The sequence below is a fragment of the Bufo gargarizans genome, chromosome 6, assembly GCF_014858855.1.
Source record: "Bufo gargarizans isolate SCDJY-AF-19 chromosome 6, ASM1485885v1, whole genome shotgun sequence".
NCBI classification, from domain to species: Eukaryota; Metazoa; Chordata; class Amphibia; order Anura; family Bufonidae; genus Bufo; species Bufo gargarizans.
This window is the reverse complement of record NC_058085.1, coordinates 382,996,612-383,015,631: the sequence shown is the minus strand read 5'-3', so window position 1 is coordinate 383,015,631 and position 19,020 is coordinate 382,996,612. Positions and strand designations below refer to the sequence as shown.

At 46.4% G+C, this 19,020-nt stretch overlaps 1 protein-coding gene across 1 annotated transcript in view; it reads left to right on the top strand.

Moving 5' to 3' along the window:
• Positions 1–2,796: 2,796 nt before the first annotated feature.
• LOC122941050 (C-type lectin domain family 2 member A-like) overlaps positions 2,797–19,020 on the top strand; it is a 152,140-nt gene continuing 135,916 nt past the window's right edge. Inside the window, exons 1-2 of the mRNA XM_044298040.1 lie at positions 2,797–2,864; positions 3,529–3,774. Of these exons, the coding sequence (XP_044153975.1) occupies positions 3,717–3,774 (58 nt within the window). The 5' untranslated portion in view covers positions 2,797–2,864; positions 3,529–3,716. The remainder of the gene's footprint in view (positions 2,865–3,528; positions 3,775–19,020) is intronic.

Genomic DNA, 19,020 nt, shown 5'->3' with positions numbered 1-19,020 from the left:
ATAACTGTCATATATTCATCAAAAAATCTATTTTAGCATATGTTACTGCTGCAGCAGCATTATGCATAAAGCAATCTTTAGTTTCTTCACACACCACTGTTTTCCTTGAGTTTTCCCCATAGTTACAGCTTTGAATCCTACATTATGAGGATCTTTTCAAGATGGCTCCTCTGACAGTTCTCTGAGGCCAAAACTACATTCCCTCGGGTCACATACAAACATGCTGTAGCCAGCAGCTTCCTGCAAGCCAATCAGATTGGATTACTGAGAGACACGCCTCCTCACTCTGAAGCCTAATGCAGGCATGCAGTGTGAAGGACCGCCCCTCTGTCTTCCTAGCCCGAGACAGATGAGCCCTAGCAACTGTCTTTTAAGGGAGCAGTGGAAAGGGACAGAGGACATTAATGAAAGCTGTTATTATAAGGTAACTACAAATTTACAGATCTTTTGGCAATCATTGACTAACTGAGGTATACATGCCTAGCTGAAATAAACTAGCAAATAAAAAGAAATATGAGTTATCCTTTAAACATGGTGCTGGTGGCATTTAGCTTCAATGACCGCCGGCCGCCCCACATTTCCTACTAGAGGGCGCCACCTCACATTATTAACACTGGAGGTGCATCTCTAGATAACAGCCTGCAATGTGACTGCCATATTTCTGGGCACATTCGCTTTATAAGATGCATTGACTTCTTCCCTCCATTTTGAGGGGGGGGGGGGGGGGGCGTCTTATAAAGTGAAAAATATGGTAAATTATAATTAGAAAAAGGACTTGGAGGAGAAGATGAGACGCAGCTCACAGTAATGAGCCCACTCTACATATAATAGAATACAGCACCACATACCTCTTACTTCCAGTGACATCTCCTGTCATGTAGATCTTCTCTTTCCTCTTCTCCTCCGTTTGCCCCAGAACGCCATGACAAATTATTTCAGCCGCATCTCGTCTCTACAGAGGTTTTTTTTTACACAGACATGTTAGATTTCTCATAATGGGGCTCATTTATCAAACTGGTGTAAATTACAACTGGCTTAGTTGCCCATAGCAACCAATCAGATTCCACCTTTCATTTTCAAAAGGAGCGGTCTAAAATTAAAAGTGGAATCTGATTGGCTGCTATGGGCAACTAAGCCAGTTCTATGTTACACCAGTTTGATAAATGACCCCCAAATGTCCCTATAGTGTCTACAGCAATTAAAATGTCCCCTAGAGTGCCTCCAGTAATAATAACATCCTATATTGTGCTCCAGGTAATAATGCCTGTATAGTGTCCCTGAAAAATCATGTCCCCTATTATGTCCTTGTAATAGAAATGCCCCTATAGTTCCTACCCAATAGCAGCATCCCCCACACTACCCCCATATAGTAGTTTGCCCCCGCAGTATTAATTTCTCCACACTGCCCACACAGTATTAATTCCCCCCACGGTAGTAATTTTCCTCCTCACAGCCCCCACAGTATTGTTTCCCACACTAGTAATTTGCCCCCTCGTAGTAGTTTGCCCCCTACTGTCCCTTCAGTAATATTCTCCTGTGCCCCCCAGTAATGTCCCCCAAAGTTGGCACACACAAAAAAATAAAAATAAAAGCCAATACCTGGGTCCCAGTAGGCGCTAACTCGTAGATAGTAGGCAGGCGCGCTGCACACACACGTCAGTGCTGTGTCCGGGCACAGGCGCGCAATGATGTCATCATGCTCGCCTACGCAGGGATTTTACTACTGCATAGGCTTTAGGCCTAAAGCCTATAGCGGTGTTCGGGGGGCAGGGAACTATGCTTTCCCGTGCCACATCGTAGTTTGCGCGTGTTGGGCCCCCAGGGATGCCGGGCCCGGGGCTACAGACCCAAACGCCCCAATTATAATCCGCCACTGTGATTAGCGATACGCTAATCAGCGAATCAGTGACTGCGGTGCGGTGGGCTGGGCGCTAAACGATCGCTAAACTACCTAACCAAGGGGCCTAAACTATCCCTAAAACCTAAAAGTCAATACCAGTGAAAAAAAAAGTGACAGTTTACACTGATCACTTTTTTCCCTTTCACTAGTGATTGACAGGGGCAAGAAGAGGTGATCAAGGGGTTAATTGGGGTGATAGGGGGTGATCTGGGGCTAAGTGTAGTGTTTGGTGCTACTCACTGTGATGCCTGCTCCTCTGCTGAGACCAACCGACGAAAAGGACCAGCAGAGGAGCAGGGCAGCCATATAACACATCATATTTACAAATATGATGTGTTAACTGGCTTCTGAATGGTGATTTTAAAAATCGCCAGCCTGCCAACCACGATCATTGGCTGGCAGGCTGGTGACGTGACCCCCCTCTAACTTTTGCCGGCCCGCGATGCGCATGCTTGGGCCGGCTAAGCGCGTCATCTCGCGTCTCGGCGGCCGCGTTAGGCGGTCCGGAGGCGGTAAAAGGCCCAAACAGGCTTGGTCACTAAGGGGTTAAATGACTCCGGGTGACTAATCTCATACTGAGAACACATAAATAGGGATGTTCCACATCAAATTCAGTCCAGTCTATTTGTGGGCATTAAATGACCTACATGTGGGTATATGCAGGGCTGGCGTCAGCACCCTGCATACCCAGGCAAGTGCCAAGGCCCACTGTGCCTGCTCCTGCAGCCATGTTCTGGTCTTCCTCAAACTGGCTGTTCTGAATTCTAGGGCAGCTTACCCCAGCAATGCAGATAATTTTTGCTAAGTGCACTGCTGGGGTGGGCGGCCCCAGAACAAGGTAGGTGGAGTTTCCTACTGGGCTAAAGGACCTTCCTGATGTCATCCGCCCATGTGACCAGTGGGGGAGGAGCCGGAGGAGCAGATAGCTGTGATCCTGTACAGAGATGAGCCAGGCTGCAGTGTGGTGAGGCCTAGCTGTGTGTGTCTGTCCCTGTGTGTGTGTGTGTGTCTGTCCCTGTGTGTGTGTGTCTGTGTCTGTCCCTGTGTGTGGCTGTCACTGTGTGTGTGTCTGTCCCTGTGTGTGTCTGTGCGTGTGTGTTGTCTGTCCCTGTGTGTGTGTTGTCTGACCCTGTGTGTGTGTGTCTGTATGTCTGTCCCTGTGTGTGTGTGTGTCTGTCCCTGTGTGTGTGTGTCTGTCCCTGTGTGAGTATGTGTATGTCACTGTGTGTGTGCCTGCCCCTCCGTGAGTGTTTGTGTCTGACCCTGCATGTGTCCCTGTTTGTGTGTCTCCCTGTGTGTGTGAGTGTGTCTGTGTGCCCGTGTGTGTGTGTGTGTCTCCCTGTGTGTGTCTGTCCCTGTGTATGTGTGTCAATCCCTGTGTGTATGTCTGTCCCTGTGTGTGCGTGTGTCTGTCCCTGTGTGTGTGTGTGTCTCCCCCTGTGTGTCTTTCCCTGTGTGAGTGTGTGTCTGTCCCTGTCCGTGTGTGTGTGTCTGTCCCTGTGTGTGTGTGTGTCCCTACGTGTGTGTCTCACCCTGTGTGTCTGTCCCTGTCCGTGTGTGTGATTCTGTCCCTGTGTGTGTGTGTGTCCCTACGTGTGTGTTTCACCCTTTATTCCTGTCTGAACTAGAAAAACCACTGACATTTGGGCAGCTAGAGCTCTGAAAACAAGATTGGATAATGAGACGACTGGTGAGGCGTTGCTTGGGTTCTAACTGTGTGTGAAACGAAACCTATGCACTCTGTCTGGATTCTTCAGCAGAGAGAATCGGGGAAATAAGCTTACTCTGTCACTAGAAGACGGAAAAATCTCAAACTATGGCAAGGACTGAAGAAGAAAAAGCCGCTGCAAATTGTCACTTAAAAGGCAAAGCCGGTGAGACTCACTGAGTGTGTGTATGAGTGTGCGTCTGTTCACCACCCGCTCTCCTCTGAACAATAGATCTCTGTATACATTTCTGTCCGTCTCTTCAGCCTTCACTCAATCTCTGGCTCTACAGTGTCTCCAGAGATGGCCGTACACATTAGATAGAAGGGGGCTGAGGGTTATACAAACACAGAGAAGAGAATGGTTGGCACTCCACTGGGTCGTGTGGTTGAACATACACTGCCATACACATTTACCTCTATATTGTCATACGTGTCCAATGACATCAGGAGATGGACTCCTCATCTTTTGGGGATTGTTCTTTGATGGAAAGATTGTGGAATCGTGATCAGACCAACATTGGCTAAAATGATTGTTCACAAATTAATATCACCCAAGGGACATTTGTTAAAATTTGTACATTTTCATAAACTTTAGGGCTCATGGGCACAACAGTTGTTTCTGTCCGCATTTTTTCGCTGATCGTATGTGAACCCATTCACTTTAACCACCTCAGCCCCCCTAGCTTAAACACCCTTAATGACCAGACCACTTTTTACAATTCTGCACTACACTACTTTCACCGTTTACTGCTCGGTCATGCAACTTACCACCCAAATGAATTTTACCTCCTTTTCTTCTCACTAATAGAGCTTTCATTTGGTGGTATTTCATTGCTGCTGACATTTTTACTTTTTTTGTTATTAATCGAAATTTTATGAAATTTTTGCAAATAAATGAAATTTTTCACTTTCAGTTGTAATTTTTTTTTTTTAAAACGACATCTATATATACATTTTTCTCTAAATTTATTGTTCTACATGTCCTTGATAAAAAAAAAATGTTTGGGTAAAAAAAAAAAAATGGTTTGGGTAAAAGTTATAGCGTTTACAAACTATGGTACATGTGGCGAAACCAACCTCGCCACTGTGTTTTGGAGAGGCCTGTTTAAACGCCTCTTGCCTCAGGATTATGGCCCATACTAACTTTTAAACCCCTGAACCTATTCCAGGGAATTTCGGATAGGTTTGTCCCCAAGTTATACTGTTTAAATTGATGTAAGTTATATGTATGGACAATGTAACCTCACAAAGTTATAACAATTTATAATAAGTGTAACTTGTCAGCTTGGGAGGAATATGCTGGGTGTGTTTCTATTATCCCATTGTGCCATTGTCCCATTGTGTGTTTAAATGGTGATGTCTGTCCTGTTGTCTCCACATGTGTATTGGCGATCTCCCTTTGTCCTGAGAGATAATTGGATTGCCCTCGGTTGTCTCCGGGACAGAGAGGAGGAAACCATGATGCATTGTGGGGATGTGTTGTATCTGTTCTGTGTCGCAGTCTCCCTTCTGGTCCTCTAGGGGGCGTGAACGATTGGTGCTGTACTTGCATTGTGTGTGTTGTAAGATATTGATTGGTTGGATTTCAAAACCCTGTGGGCAGTACTATGTTTGTTTTTTGTGAATAAAAGAGGCTGTACCTGAAGTACAGTCAGACCACTGCTTGACCCTCAACACGGAGCCTTGTCTCGTTATTGGGGGGATTCCCTGTATGCTGTTAGAGACTGATTGCCAGGAGTGTAAGCTGATTGTATGCCTTTCCTGTTCGTCTGCTGGCAGCTATTCGCGAGGTTCCAGTTTGGAGTGCTATTTTGTATCCAGTTCGGGAGTTTGGTGTTCTGCAGTAGCTGTGCCTGTCTCTCAGAAAGGGGCATATCGCCTAAACGGATTTTAACCCCTTGTCTGCTGAAACGGTCCGTTACAATTGGTGGCAAGCAGCGGGATCGTTCCTACAGCCAGAAGGACAGCTACAGGAGACACCATTTCTTTGGATTTTACAACTTAAGGGCAACGCATGTCTTAGTACAGCGACCCTAAAAGCACCAGGATGGAACCAGCAGTGGAGTACAGATACTCTGTTGAGGAATTTGACCGTATGATGTGGTTGCGGCTGAACTTCTTCGGACCCAATCCAGCTGAGAAATCCGTGAAGTTCGTGAGGAGTCTAGTGTTCAAGACCCTACTATACCGGGCAGAAGGTGACGGTCAGCTGCCACGTTGGGTGGACCTCCATCGGAAGTTACAGTTGCGGGACAGAGGGAGCCCAGTCTCCATTCCCCAGCGGCAGTGTGAATTGCAGGGAATTGGGAGCCCAGTCTCCATTCCCCAGCGGCAGTGTGAATTGCAGGGAATTGGGAGCCCAGTCTCCATTCCCCAGCGGCAGTGTGAAGTGCAGGGAGAGGAGAGCAGCGTCCTCCCTCCCCAGCGGCAGGCTGAGTTACAGTGGGCAGAGGTAGTTTTTCCTGCCCCCCAGCAGCAGAGTGATATGCCGGGAAGGCAGTGTGAAATGCAGGGAGAGGAGAGCAACGTCCTCCCTCCCCAGCGGCAGGCTGAGTTACAGGGGGCAGAGGTAGTTGTTCCTGCCCCCCAGCAGCAGCATGATTTTTTGGGAATTGGGAGCCCAGTCTCCATTCCCCAGCGGCCGTGTGATGTACAGGGAATTGGGAGCCCAGTCTCCATTCCCCAGCGGCAGGCGGAGTTACAGGGGGCAGAGACAGTCGGTCCTGTCCCCCAGCGGCAGAGTGTCCAGCAGGGAATAGAGAGCCCAGTCTCCTTTCCCCAGCAGCAGGACACTGTATTGGGAGCGGAGACAGTCGGTCTCCCCCTCCAACAACCAGGCTCCAACCAGGCTTATTCTATGGTAACGCTGGCACCAGGGCAGAGTACCGCTGATACCTGCCCACAAAGCAACCTCCACTCCAAGCCAGGGAGCAACACAGAGACCGGGAGTACCAGCTACCAATATAATCTTGGTGGATTCACTGGACAGAGACAGGCTACTAAATTCAACAGGTCCAGTATTGGGTTGTGGGTGGGCTGCCAGACTAACTCAGGTACCGACCGGCGTGAGGTCAGGTATCTGGTTAGTCTTCCCTGGGGGGGGAGATGTGTGGCAAAACCAACCTCGCCACAGTGTTTTGGAGAGGCCTGTTTAAACGCCTCTTGCCTCAGGATTATGGCCCATACTAACTTTTAAACCCCTAAACCTATTCCATGGAATTTTGGATAGGTTTGTCCCCAAGTTATACTGTTTAAATTGATGTAAGTTATATGTATGGACAATGTAACCTCACAAAGTTGTAACAATTTATAATAAGTGTAACTTGTCAGCTTGGGAGGAATATGCTGGGTGTGTTTCTATTATTCCATTGTGCCATTGTCCCATTGTGTGTTTAAATGGTGATGTCTGTCCTGTTGTCTCCACATGTGTATTGGCGATCTCCCTTTGTCCTGAGAGATAATTGGATTGCCCTCGGTTGTCTCCGGGACAGAGAGGAGGAAACCATGATGCATTGTGGGGATGTGTTGTATCTGTTCTGTGTCGCAGTCTCCCTTCTGGTCCTCTAGGGGGCGTGAACGATTGGTTGCTGTACTTGCATTGTGTGTGTTGTAAGATATTGATTGGTTGGATTTCAAAACCCTGTGGGCAGTACTATGTTTGCTTTTTATGAATAAAAGAGGCTGTACCTGAAGTACAGTCAGACCACTGCTTGACCCTCAACACAGAGCCTTGTCTCGTTATTGGGGGGATTTCCTGTATGCTGTTAGAGACTGATTGCCAGGAGTGTAAGCTGATTGTATGCTTTTCCTGTTCGTCTGCTAGCAGCTATTCGCGAGGTTCCAGTTTGGAGTGCTATTTTGTATCCAGTTCGGGAGTTTGGTGTTCTGCAGTAGCTGTGCCTGTCTCTCAGAAAGGGGCATATCGTCTAAACGGATTTTAACCCCTTGTCTGCTGAAACAGTCCGTTACAGTACAAAAATGTCAATTTCCACTTTCTGACTTTCTGAGCACCAGTTATGTTTCCTGAGGTTCTACAATGCCCAGACAGTAGAAAACCCCCACAAATGACCCCATTTCGGAAAGTAGACACCCTGAGGTATTCGCTGATGGGCATAGTGAGTTCATAGAACTTTTTATTTTTTGTCTCTGTGTGTATGTCTGTCCCTGTGTGTGTCTGTCCCTGTGTATGTGTCTGTCCCTGTGTATGTGTCTGTCTCTGTGTGTGTGTGTGTGTGTCTGTCCCTGTGTGTGTGTGTGTCTGTCCCTGTGTGTGACTGTCCCTGCGTGTGTGTGACTGTCCCTGTCTTGGAAAGAAGACACCCCAAGGTATTTCATGATGGGCATAGTGAGTTCATGGAAGTTTTTATTTTTGGTGACAAGTTAGTGGAATATACCTTTAGGTGTCTTCTTTCCAAAATGGGGTCACTTGTGGGGTACTTATACTGCCCTGGCATTTTAGGGGCCAAATGTGTGCAAAGTAGTTTGCAATCAAAATCTGTAAAAAATGGCCTGTGAAATCCGAAAGGTGCTCTTTGGAATGTGGGCCCATTTGCCCACCTTGGCTGCAAGAAAGTGTCACACATCTGGTATCGCCGTACTCAGAAGAAGTAGGGCAATGTATTTTGTAGTGTCTTTTTACATATACCCATGCTGGGTGAGAGAAATATCTATTTTTTTTATACAAAGTTGGCATTTGACCAAGATATTTCTCTCACCCAGCATGGGTATATGTAAAATGACACCCCAAAACACATTCCCCAACTTCTCCTGAGTACGGCGATACCACATGTGTGACACTTTTTTGCAGCCTAGATGCGCAAAGGGGCCCACATTCCTTTTAGGAGGGCATTTTTAGACATTTGGATCCCAGACTTCTTCTCACGCTTTAGGGCCCCTAAAATGCCAGGGCAGTATAAATACCCCACATGTGACCCCATTTTGGAAAAAAGACACCCCAAGGTATTCAATGAGGGGCATGGCGAGTTCATTGAATTATTATTTTTTTGGGCACAAGTTAGCGGAAATTGATTTATTTTTTAGTTTTTTCTCACAGTCTCCCTTTCCGCTAACTTGGGACAAAAATTTCAATCTTTCATGGACTCAATATGCCCCTCAGTGAATACCTTGGGGTGTCTTCTTTCCAAAATGGGGTCATTTGTGGGGTGTTTGTACTGCCCTGGCATTTGAGGGTCTCTGCAATCATTACATTTATGGCCAGCATTAGGAGTTTCTGCTATTCTCCTTATATTGAGCATACAGGTAATGAGATTTTTTTTTTTCCATTTAGCCTCTGGGCTGGAAGAAAAAATGAACGGCACAGATTTCCTCATTCGCATCGATCAATGTGGATGAAAAAATCTCTGCCCAAAAAAAAAAGGAGGGGAAAGGCGTCTGCCAGGACATAGGAGCTCTGCCCAACATCCATCCCCACGTAGCTAGTATGCCCTGGCAAACCCGATTGCTCCATTCACATCAATCGATGTGGATGAATAAATCATTGCCGGGATTTATTTATTTATTTATTTATATATACAAAGTGTTTGCCGAGGCATATGAGCTGAGGGGGCGGCGGTGTTTATATGCTTTGGCAAACGTATCTTTTACTGCAGAGGTGAAATCTCATCTTGCAGCGCCGCATACACAGACTTTTGTGTAATCTGACAGCAGCGCAATGCTTCTGTCAGAATGCCAATCAGTGCTGCAGCTAGTCGATCGGTTGGTCCACCTGGAAGGTAAAAAAAAACAAAACAAAAAATAAAAAACCAGGCCGCAACGCAATAAATTTATTAACTTTATAATAAAATTTGAACAGAACATATAAACTTTATTTAACTTTTTGAACAGAACGTTAACTTTTTTGCTTACCGGTGATTTTTTTTTACCTTTATAGGACAAACCTCTCCTTCCCCATGGGACAATGTGCAAAGCGCAAATCGCCCAAAGATGTGGCGAAGTACATTATGCACTTTGTCCCAGGTGAAAGGAGCAGCTCTGTGTGATTGAGCCCTAATAGCCCTGTGTGCCTGTCCTGTGAGATGCAATCCCTATGCTAAGTGTACCTGTGTGTGGTACTTCCGGAAACACTCCCCTAAGCATAGTGCAGGGTGGTCAGGGCAGTCAGGACAGAAATAGCGGGTGTCACGCCTTATTCCACTCCTGCTACAGACACGACATTTTTTTCGGGGTGGCGGTTGGTTTGAGGTACCAGCAACGACACTGGGGAAATGTCGCTTGTGTAGACGGCTCACTACACTGGTGGATGGGGCCACGGAACCTCCTGGATACAGGAGGTTCTCGATGATCTCTTCCTGAAATTTGAGGAAGGATCCTGTTCTCCCAGCCTTACTGTAGAGAACAAAACTATTATACAGAGCCAATTAAATTGAATATACAGACACCTTCTTATACCAGCGTCCGGTCCTGCGGGAAAGTAGATAAGGAGCCAACATCTGGTCATTGAAGTCCACCCCTCCCATGAGCGAATTATAGTCGTGGACACAGAGGGGCTTTTCAATGACACTGATTGCTTGTTCAATTTGGATTGTTGTGTCTGCGTGAATGGAGGAGAGCATGTAAGCGTCACGCTTGTCTCTCCATTTCACCGCGAGCAGTTCTTGGTTACACAAGGCAGCCCTCTCCCCCCTTGCAAGACGGGTGGTAACGAGCCGTTTGGGGAAGCCCCGGCGACTAGTTCGCGCGGTGCCACAGCAGCCAATCTGTTCTAGGAACAAATGCCTGAAGAGGGGCACACTTGTGTAGAAATTATCCACATAAAGATGGTACCCCTTGCCAAATAAGGGTGACACCAAGTCCCAGACTGTCTTCCCACTGCTCCCCAGGTAATCAGGGCAACCGACCGGCTCCAGGGTCTGATCTTTACCCTCATAGATCCAAAATTTGTGGGTATAGCCTGTGGCCTTTTCACAGAGCTTATACAATTTGACCCCATACCGGGCGCGCTTGCTTGGGATGTATTGTTTGAATCCATGGCGCCCGGTAAAATGTATAATGGACTCGTCTACGCAGATTTTTTGCTCAGGGGTATACAAATCTGCAAATTTGTTGTTCAATTGATATGTGGGGCCGAATTTTGTGGAGCCGGTCAAAAGCTGGATGGCCTCTGGGACGGGAGGTGCTGTTATCACTAAAGTGCAGGAAACGCAGGATGGTCTCAAATCGTGTCCTGGACATGGCAGCAGAGAACATGGGCATTGGATGAATTGGGTTCGTGGACCAATATGACTGCAATTCATGCTTTTTGGTTAAGCCCATCTTGAGGAGAAGGCCCAGAAAAATTTTAAATTCGGAAACTTGGACGGGTTTCCACCGGAAAGACTGGGCATAATAGCTTCCCGGGTTGGCAGCTATAAATTCAGTGGCATATCGGTTTGTTTCTGCCACAACTAAGTCCAAGAGCTCCACAGTCAAGAACAGCTAAAAAAAAAACAGTGCCGAACCGATCTGAGCTGTCTCAACCCGAAGTCTACGGGCCTGTCTGTGCGGTTGCTGCGACGGGGGAACTAATGCACGTGCCACCGTACCAGCTTCAACTGCCCTTCTGGTGCTTGCCACTTCACCATGTTGTACGGCAGTGCTGGTACTAGGTCCAGGATGGGCTGCGCTGCTGGTGTATGCCTCACCACGTAATCCGACAGCACCAGCCCCACTCTGCTGCCCTTGAACCGTATCCTGCGCAACCTGTGGTCTAGCAACACGGGGACGGGTATGCCTGGTGCTATCAGGGACCTCAACCTCCTCGTCCAAACTTTGGGTCAGACTGCCACTGCTTTCTACAGGTTCATATTCTGACCCGCTGGATTCGTCAGATGAGGGTTCCCATTCCTCATCCGACTGGGTCAGAAGCCTGTAGGCCTCTTCAGAAGAATACCCCTTGTTTGCCATTTGGTCAACTGAATTTAGGGGGTATTCCCTGAGACTACCCAAGAAAAAAAGCAAGCCTGTCTTACAAATGGGAGGCTAGCGAAGTACCGGAGGCCGCTGCGATTGATAAAAAATTTCAAAACGGATTTTCTTTTTATCGCCGTAGCGTTTGTAAAGTGATTGTGCAGTGATCAAAAAACATTTTTGTTTTGTCACTGCGGCAGGGCGGGCGTGGGTGAACGCACGTATGGGCGACCGATCAGGCCTGATCAGGCAAACACTGTGTTTTGGGTGGAGGGTGAGCTAAGGTGACACTAATACTATTATAGATCTGACTGTGATCAGTTCTGATCATTTACAGATACTATAAAAGTACAAATGCTGATTAGCGATACGCTAAATCTGTGAATCAGTGACTGCGGTGGGCTGGGCGCTAAACGATCACTAACTACCTAACCAAGGGGCCTAAACTATCCTAAAACCTAACAGTCAATACCAGTGGATCACTTTTTTCCCTTTCACTAGGTGATTGACAGGGGCGATCAAGGGGTGATCAAGGGGTTAATTGGGGTGCTGGGGGGTGATCTGGGGTAAAGTGAAGTGTTTGGTGGCTACTCACTGTGATGCCTGCTCCTCTGCTGAGACCAACCGACGAAAAGGACCAGCAGAGGAGCAGGGAAGCCATTTAACACCTTATATTTATAAATATAAAGTGTTAACTGGCTTCTGATTCTATTTTTTTAAAAATCATCAGCCTGCCAGCGACGATCATTGGCTGGCAGGCTGATGATGAAATACTCCTCTAACTTTTGCCGGCCCCCGTTGCGCATGCGTGGTCCGGCTTTGCCCGAAATCTCGCGTCTCGCAAGATGACGCACCGGCGCGTCCACCCGGAATAACAGGGCCGCCGCAAAGACGCAATCCTGTGTATGGCGGTCCTGTAGTGGTTTAAAGATCTTGTGTGCTGTCCGCATCCATATATCTGTTCCACAGATATAATAGAACATGTCCTATTCTTTGTCTGTTTTGAGGACGGCAAAAATGGCTACGGCAGTGTCCATGAGCATTCAGTAGAATGGGTTTGAGGACCTTTCGTTTACTCTCTCTCACACTCTCTTTGTGCGTTTCCTCTCTAGTTTCAGTTTCTTCTCTCTCCACCTCTCCACCCTGCTTGCTCTGATGTTCATCGCTGCCTTAGGCTAGGTCTACATGACGACATTTGTCGCGCAACATTTTCTTGCACCAATGTCGCGCGACAATTTTTATAGTGATAGTCTATGGTCTCGCACTGCAACATGCGACATGCTGCGACTGCGACAGTCGCAAAAAATCCATTCAAGATGGATTTTTCTGCAACTGTCGCGTTGCCGCATGTCACATGTTGCAGTGCGACACTATAGACCAGTGTTTCCCAACCAGTGTGCCTCCAGCTGTTGCAAAACTAAACCTCCCAGCATGCCCGCACAGCCAAATGCAGTCCGGGCATGCTTGGAGTTGTAGTTTTGTAACAGCTGGAGGCACGCTGGTTGGGAAACACTGCTATAGATTACCATTATGAAAATTATTGTGCGACATTGGTGCGACAAAATGTTGTGTGACAAATGTTGCAGTGTAGTTGTTTGGCTTTCCGTTTGCAAGATCCGTCTAGGGCTCTCACAAGCGGTCCAAAGCGGATCAGTTTTGCCCTAATGCATTCTGAATGGAAAAGGTGCCGCTCAGAATGCATCAGTTTGCCTCCGTTCAGCCTCCATTCCGCTCTGGAGGCTGCCTGCAGCGTTTTGCTGTCCACTTGACGAAACTGAGCCAAACGGATCTGTCCTGTAAGTCAACGGGGACAGATCCATTTTCTCTGACACAATCTGGCACAATAGAAAATGAATCCGTCTCCCATTGACTTTCAATGGAGTGTATGACGGATCCGTCTTGACTATGTTAAAGATAATACAAACTGATCCATTCATGACGGATGCATGCCGTTGTATTATTGTAACGGATCAGTTTTTGCAGATCCATGACGGATCCGCCCAAAACGCGAGTGTGAAAGTAGCCTTAATAAAAGGTTGACTGCAGTGTTCTTTGAGAGGACGATGGACAGAAAGTCCAGAAAAGTTTTCAAAACCTTTTCTGGACTTCTTTATGTCATGTATCTCCTGATAAATGTATAGATGAGACGGATATGAGCTGATGCGTTTTTCTAGCTGCTGTTCCTTTAATGGATTCCGGGAATTCAGTACTTGTGCTTCCGAGAAATACAATTCCTCTTTGTATCCGCCCTGCCCTGTTAACCCTTAGCTAGTCACGTACAGCATTTATATAAGCAGCTTTTGGCCAATATCTGACGGCCATAATAAAGGCACATTTTACGTCCACTTTATAGCTGCAAAACACTTCCCTTGGTTCATATGAATGAGACTTAGACCATAGAAGCAGTGATGTCCAGTTCACATAAACAGTGGAAGGTCCTAATGTTTTTACAGATGCAAAAATGGGCCCATATACAGACAATATTCACCTCAGGGTATGTGGGGTACTTAGGGGGTTTGTTTAATGAAAAAACAATAGACAAAAGGTAAAACCACAAAACCTGAAACTAAAGAGCATGAAACCTGATCACTTTACTATAACATATGTTACTAAACGTCAGAAAAGACAAGAGTCTGCAGACCATCCGGTGTAAGTTTTCTTCTGGATCTACTGCAGCATTCTCCAACCTGTGGTTCTCCAGCGATATTGGACATGTTGAGAGTTGTAGTCTTACAGCTGCAGAGCATTAGGTTACAGAACCCTGATACCTGGAAGGACTTTGCCCTTGTTATATTGTCCTAAGGGCAGGAACAGACAGAGCAGCTGAGACCCTGTGGTGGCAATGGCTGTACAATATAGTACTTATGCTTTACTCACAATGCTCTGCACCCATTGACTACCACATGTGGGCAGGGTCTCGGCCTCGTGGCAGCTGCTCCATCTAATTTTATCATCAGGGAACAAAATTCTGGAGAGAAGTCTACCAGCTGCTCACCCCTCCAACCACAGTAGAAATGAAACTGGATTAATTCACAGTTTTTTTCCTTTCCACCATTTTTTTTTTGTGTTGCCTAAAAATGCTGTGGTCAGATGTTACTTTAAAGTCTGTAGTAAAATAGGAAAATGGCTATATTAGCGTGGTTTTATTTTTGGTCTTTTTGGTGCTTTTGTGTCATTTTCCCCCTATTTTTGGCTTTTTTTTTTAGGGCAGTATGGCTAAGGCTACATGCACACGAACGTATTTTGTTTCCCCGTCCATTCCTGTCTTTTTGCGGATAGGATGCGGACCCGTTCATTTCTATGGAGCTGTTAAAAATGCGGATAGTCAACAGGTTTTTTTTTTCACGTCCATTGTCCGTGGTTCAATTCCGCAAAAAAAAAAAAACAAGAGCATGTCCTTTTCTTGTCTGTTTTGCGGACAAGGATAGGCATATACAATGGACCCAGAAAAAAAACGGATGCCATACGGACGTCATCAGTTTTGTTTTTTTGAGGATTCGGAATTTGCGGACTGCAAAACACATATGGTCATGTGCACGTAGCCCATATGCGGCTCAGATGCAGACCAGAACAACGGCTGTGTGCCTGAGGCCTAAGTCGAATGTGTTTGTGTCCCTTTGGCCTCATGCACACAACAGTGGTTTTTCTCTGCCTCCGTTACGTTTTTTTTGCGGATAGGATGGTGACCCATTCATTTCAATGGGTCGGCAAAAAAATGCTAATAGTTCATCGGTTTGTGTTCCGCATCCGTTGTCCGTGTTTCCCTTTAGCAAAAAAAATACTGCATGTCCTACTTTTTTCACATTTGCAGACAAGGATAGGCATTTATTACAAGGGATCTGTGGAAAAAAATGGATCTGTGGAAAAAACGGATACCGCATTCGTTTTTTTTAGCGGACGCAAAAAACAACAGTTGTGTGCTTGAGGCCTTTAGTTTACTGCCTGTTGCAGTCTTTCTGTACAGGTCCTTCTAAAAAAATTAGCATATTGTGATAAAGTTCATTATTTTCTGTAATGTACTGATAAACATTAGACTTTCATATATTTTAGATTCATTACACACAACTGAAGTAGTTCAAGCCTTTTATTGTTTTAATATTGATGATTTTGGCATACAGCTCATGAAAACACCCAAATTTCCTATCTCAAAAAATTAGCATATTTCATCCGACCAATAAAAGAAAAGTGTTTTTAATACAAAAAATGTCAACCTTCAAATAATGATGTTCAGTTATGCCCTCAATACTTGGTCGGGAATCCTTTTGCAGAAATGACTGCTTCAATGCGGCGTGGCATGGAGGCAATCAGCCTGTGGCCCTGCTGAGGTGTTATGGAGGCCCAGGATGCTTCGATAGTGGCCTTAAGCTCATCCAGAGTGTTGGGTCTTGCGTCTCTCAACTTTCTCTTCCCAATATCCCACAGATTCTCTATGGGGTTCAGGTCAGGAGAGTTGGCAGGCCAATTGAGCACAGTAATACCATGGTCAGTAAACCATTTACCGGTGGTTTTGGCACTGTGAGCAGGTGCCAGGTCGTGCTGAAAAATGAAATCTTCATCTCCATAAAGCTTTTCAGCAGATGGAAGCATGAAGTGCTCCAAAATCTCCTGATAGCTAGCTGCATTGACCCTGCCCTTGATAAAACACAGTGGACCAACAACCAGCAGCTGACACGGCACCCCAGACCATCACTGACTGTGGGTACTTGACACTGGACTTCAGGCATTTTGGCATTTCCCTCTCCCCAGTCTTCCTCCAGACTCTGGCACCTTGATTTCCGAATGACATGCAAAATTTGCTTTTACCCGAAAAAAGTACTTTGGACCACGGAGCAACAGTCCAGTGCTGCTTCTCTGTAGCCCAGGTCAAGCGCTTCTGCCGCTGTTTCTGGTTCAAAAGTGGCTTGACCTGGAGAATGCGGCACCTGTAGCCCATTTCCTGCACACGCCTGTACACGGTGGCTCTTGATGTTTCTACTCCAGACTCAGTCCACTGCTTCCGCAGGTCCCCGAAGGTCTGGAATCGGTCCTTCTCCACAATCTTCCTCAGGGTCCAGTCACCTTCTTCTGGTTGTGCAGCGTTTTCTGCCACACTTTTTCCTTCCCACAGACTTCCCACTGAGGTGCCTTGATACAGCACTCTGGGAACAGCCTATTCCTTCAAAAATTTCTTTCTGTGTCTTACCCTCTTGCTTGAGGGTGTCAATGATGGCCTTCTGGACAGCAGTCAGGTCGGCAGTCTTACCCATGATTGCGGTTTTGAGTAATGAACCAGGCTGGGAGTTTGTAAAAGCCTCAGGAATCTTTTGCAGGTGTTTAGAGTTAATTAGTTGATTCAGATGATTAGGTTAATAGCTCGTTTAGAGAACCTTTTCATTATATGCTAATTTTTTTAGATAGGAAATTTGGGTTTTCATGAGCTGTATGCCAAAATCATCAATATTAAACAAAAAAAAGGCTTGAACTACTTCAGTTGTGTGTAATGAATCTAAAATATATGAAAGTCTAATGTTTATCAGTACATTACAGAAAATAATGAACTTTATCACAATATGCTATTTTTTTTAGAAGGACCTGTATATGTCTCTTTCACTCTCTTTGGGCTGTTTCACACGAGCGGATGCGTGACATTTCGTAGTAAAGAGGTCACAGAGAGGCACGGAGCATTATCAGTCATGTTAATGCTCCGTGCCTCTGCAGTCTGCATCGGGTCTTGGCACTCTTTCACGGAGCGGATGTCACTATGTATCCTAATTAGTAATTAACTAATTAAGCCCCTACCCCATATAACCCGGCCCCAACTGGACGGGGTTGCTTTATAACAAGTAAATGATAAATCACACAAGGGGAGGGAAATTCGTCTGCTGCTGTTAGGACTAAGGGAAAACAAATTTACGTCAAAATTGACGCTTCCCTTTCGTCCTAACCAGCAGCACAAGTGGGGAAGTAGCAAGAAACCTCACCCAAATTGGGAGGGCTCCCTACTCCCCTCTCAGGAGAGGGCGGCACTTAAAACAGATTGTCCAAAGGCCATTCCCTCCGCCTGTCTAGCCTCTAGACGATAATGCGAGATGAAGGTGTTCAGAGAACTCCACGAAGCGGCTGCACAAATCTGATCTAAGGGGATCAGTTTCTTCTCTGCATAAGAGGTGGATACAGCCCTCTTAGAATGGGCAGAGACAAAGGAAGGAGGCGTCAAATCTTGGGACAGAAAGGCCAGACGGATTGCTTCTTTAATCCACCTGCTCAGAGTGGGTTTGGAGGCCTTCAGACCCCTGTTCTTCCCTGCATAGGTCAGAAGGAGGTTTTCCGATATTCTAAATTCGCTTGTTCTGTCCAAATATATTCTAAGACCTCTTTAGATGTCCAATGTATGGAGCCTTTCCTCCTCGGGAGAAGCCGCAGCCTGTGAAAAAGTGGGCAGACATATCGTCTGATTGATATTAGAAAAAGTAGGAACCTTTGGTAAAAAGGTTGGCAAAAACCTTAACAGGACCTTGTCCTGAAGGATCTTTAAATAGGGCTCAGAAGCCACCAGAGCCTGAAGTTCCCCAACTCTCTTAGCTGATGTGATAGCTAGTAAGAATGTGATCTTTAGGGATAGGAACCTCAAGTCCACCTCATTCAAAGGCTCAAAGGGGGGGACACATAACCCTTTTAGAACCACCGTTAAGTCCCACTGTGGGATTGGTGTCAGGATTCTGGGTTTAAGCCACTCGGCTCCCTTCAGGAACCTCTTGACTAGGGGGTCCTGAGAAATCGGTCTGCTAAGGCATGCCGATAAGGCAGAGACGTGAGCTCTGAGAGTAGATGGGCTTAGACCCTTGTCTAGACCATCCTGGAGGAATTGTAGAATAGGTGGAGAGAGGAGGGTCTGAGGCAACTACCTCTCTGTTATTACACCTTTGCAGGAATATTCTGTAGATTCTAGAATACTTCTTGCTTGTAGATTCCGCTCTGGAGTGAGAAATTGTTCTCAGGACCTCCACAGATAACCCTCTAGCTTCTAGAAGGGACCTGTCAATCTCCAGGCTGTCAGATTGAGCCTCCTCAGATCTAGACAGGGACCTGTGTCCTGATACACAAGGTCCTGTATTAGGGGAAGTCTCCAATAATTGCCCTGACTCATCTTCATGAGCTGGGTGAACCAAGACCTCTTTGGCCAGAATGGCATGATGGCAATCACCGAGGTCTGGTCTTGCTTGATCTTCATCAATACCCTCGGTATCATGGAAATTGGAGGGAAAATGTATGCCAGCCTGAACCTCCACGTTATGGACAGAGCGTCTATCACTACCGGGTTGTCCTCCCTGTAAAGGGAACAGAATCTGCTCACCTTGGCGTTCAATCGGGTAGCCATCAGGTTGATTTCCGGGGTGCCCCACCGCTGGACAATCATAGAGAAGATACTCTTGTTCAGGGACCATTCCCCTGGAACCGGTAGACCCCTCAGGCGATCTGCCACTACATTGAGATCCCCTTTGATATTGACTGCCATTAGATGGGATAG